The sequence below is a fragment of the Ananas comosus genome, linkage group 2 (assembly GCF_001540865.1).
Source record: "Ananas comosus cultivar F153 linkage group 2, ASM154086v1, whole genome shotgun sequence".
NCBI lineage: Eukaryota > Viridiplantae > Streptophyta > Magnoliopsida > Poales > Bromeliaceae > Ananas > Ananas comosus.
Window position 1 is genome coordinate 13,369,093 of NC_033622.1, and position 2,508 is coordinate 13,371,600.

The following is a 2,508-nucleotide window of genomic DNA, read 5'->3' on the forward strand; positions in this document are numbered from 1 at the left end:
AGCAAGATTAGTCGCGAAACATGAACACATTGTAAACTCCAAGAATTATCAGGTAAAAAACTGTTTTGTAATCATACTCTATAAATATAATCAACATTTCTATGTATTTGTCTATGCACAATTCATACAATTTATTATTACAAAATAATAATTGAGATTTATAATTATAGAATGAAACATATCATGGAGAAAGAATTTCGACTGGCATCAAAAAACCAATAGCGGCAAATTTTCCTGGTCTCCAAGAGAAAGAGCCCGACAAGGCCCGTCATGTAAGCATTTCATTCTCCCTAATTATAAACATATTGGCTTAAATACTTTGCATTAAACCCCCTTGATTCTTTAGATTAAGTCTTAATTATTCCCCTCTATAAATAACTGTATCAATTTTCCCCTTATATTTTACCTTAAAATCAATTTGACAAATGAGAGTAGTAAGATTTATCAACTATAATTTCACTAACTGAAAAAGAAGTTTTCCTTTATTTGCTTGATTGTAAATATAGAAGTTGCAGCTTAGGAATTTGGATGTAAATACAAAATATAACATGCCAAACTATTCTCATGACATTATGCATCCACACGTTAAACAATTGCCCTCAATTTTTGATGTAATTTTTATGCAATGATAAGTAAAACATGAGCTAAAATGCAACGACGTTTTGTGATTTAATCAAATTTAATTGTCTCCTCCTTTCGCAAAACGCTGATAGAGATATTTTAGGTTATTAATACATTTGTTTATAGAATAATCTATTTGTGTTTGCTGGTGCTAATTAAGATTTTTTTTAAAAAAAAAACACTTTTCTAATTTTGTCTAATATGGCTTGTACATGCAGTGGGCGGTTTACCAAAGAAGAGTTTCTGATGGCCCGTTTTATGGTGGTAAAGCCCAACTAAATGTTTATGCTGTGCCAAATATTCAATCCTATCAGATCAGCTCTTCTTCGTTTTGGCTTTCAAGTGGGCTTGATGGCCCATCAAAAAATTTCAATGCAATACAGGCAGGATGGCAAGTATGTAATTTTCTTACATAGTGTTCTAACAAATCTTCTGGTTAACTAGAATTTTGAGAAGTGCATGATATCTTGATCTATGTGATTGGCAGGTAAATCCTGCGTTATATCATGATTATGATGTTCATTTCTTCATTTATTGGACTGTAAGTATAGAAAGATATATTTTTTTTATTATGATCACTGAATGAGTCGTTCAATATTGGAAAATTTTTTTTCTCTTTCGTTCTTATTTTTTGTTTTTCTTTCTTACAGGCGGATGGTTACGAGTCGACGGGATGTTATGACCTTTTATGTAAAGATTTTGTAGTAGATAATTCAGCTAAACTGAAACCGGGTTATATAATTACTCCAGTTTCCGAATATAATGGACCACAATATTATTTTACACTTAGAATACAGAAGGTATAGTAGATTTAATACCTAGCCAGCACAATTTTTAATTCTTGATTATATACACTTTTGGTACTACTTGAAAGTTAAAATACGTTTTTAAACTTGTATATTCCATGACATACACCTAGAATTGAAAATCAAACATATCAAGCAAGTTTAATGTATTGCAACATTTATATTTCGTGAATAAAATATATGCATACTTTCTTAATTTTATTTATCACTTATATTTTGATTTTAAATTACTGTAGAATTTACAAACCGGAGATTGGTGGTTATATAGAGATGATGGAGATGATGCTGGACCTTTGGGATATTGGCCAAAATCTCTCTTCACTACTTTAACAGACAATGCATCTACTGTTGTATGGGGTGGATTTGTCGACAGTTCTTCAAAAAATGACACTGGTCCTCCAATGGGCAGTGGACATTTTTCTTCAGAAGGAGAAGGAAAGGCAGCATATATAAAAAATATTAAGGGTGTCGATTCGGTTGGTGATATTTACACTGTTCTCAAGAACATGGTGACTTACTATGTTGACAGACAAGATTGTTACAGTGTTAGCGATTTCGAGGGTTCAACTGGATCAAAAGGTGGGGACGGCTATGGATATTTTCTCTTTGGAGGACCAGGTTGTAAAAATTAATTTGAGAATAAAATTATGAATAACTTATTGAAGCAAATTATCCTAACGGGCATGAAATTAAGCACCAAAAGTCTTAAGGCATGAAAAAATCATTATGGTGTATCCTGTAATGCCGCTTTGGCAGAAATTGAATTTATATGTGCTAAAATATTGATAGTAGGATGCTACTTAATTCTAGTAGAATTTCGTGTTGCTCTGAACAACTGTTGCACAACTATGACCTACTTTAATCCAGCTACGTCCCGCACAGAGGAGGTTTTTTTTAAGAGAAAGATTTAGCAAATTATCTATTATTATTAATTATAAAAATATTTAAATAACATTCTCTACTAGCTTAAGTATTTAGAATATAATGGTTATTTTACATGGAATTAGAGCTAGAGTTTCTGAGTTCTCTCATTGACGTGGGCCTAACAAAAGTCTCAAGTTCAGATGTATGTTTTATATTC

The 2,508-nt window shown here is 31.6% G+C and overlaps 1 protein-coding gene across 1 annotated transcript; it reads left to right on the forward strand.

The window, feature by feature from the left end:
• LOC109727918 lies at positions 834–2,059 on the forward strand. Its single transcript, XM_020258135.1, has 4 exons — positions 834–1,016; positions 1,109–1,162; positions 1,272–1,421; positions 1,664–2,059. The coding sequence occupies exons 1-4, from the start codon at positions 834–836 to the stop codon at positions 2,057–2,059; spliced, it is 783 nt and encodes a 260-aa protein (XP_020113724.1).

Excerpts from the sequence above, each read along its gene's own strand:
- LOC109727918 (XM_020258135.1), top strand. The coding sequence starts at position 834 with ATGCAGTGGGCGGTTTACCAAAGAAGAGTTTCTGATGGCCCGTTTTAT. Across the intron at positions 1,017-1,108 it reads CAATACAGGCAGGATGGCAA|GTAAATCCTGCGTTATATCA; the intron begins GTATGTAATTTT and ends TGTGATTGGCAG. Across the intron at positions 1,422-1,663 it reads TTACACTTAGAATACAGAAG|AATTTACAAACCGGAGATTG; the intron begins GTATAGTAGATT and ends AAATTACTGTAG.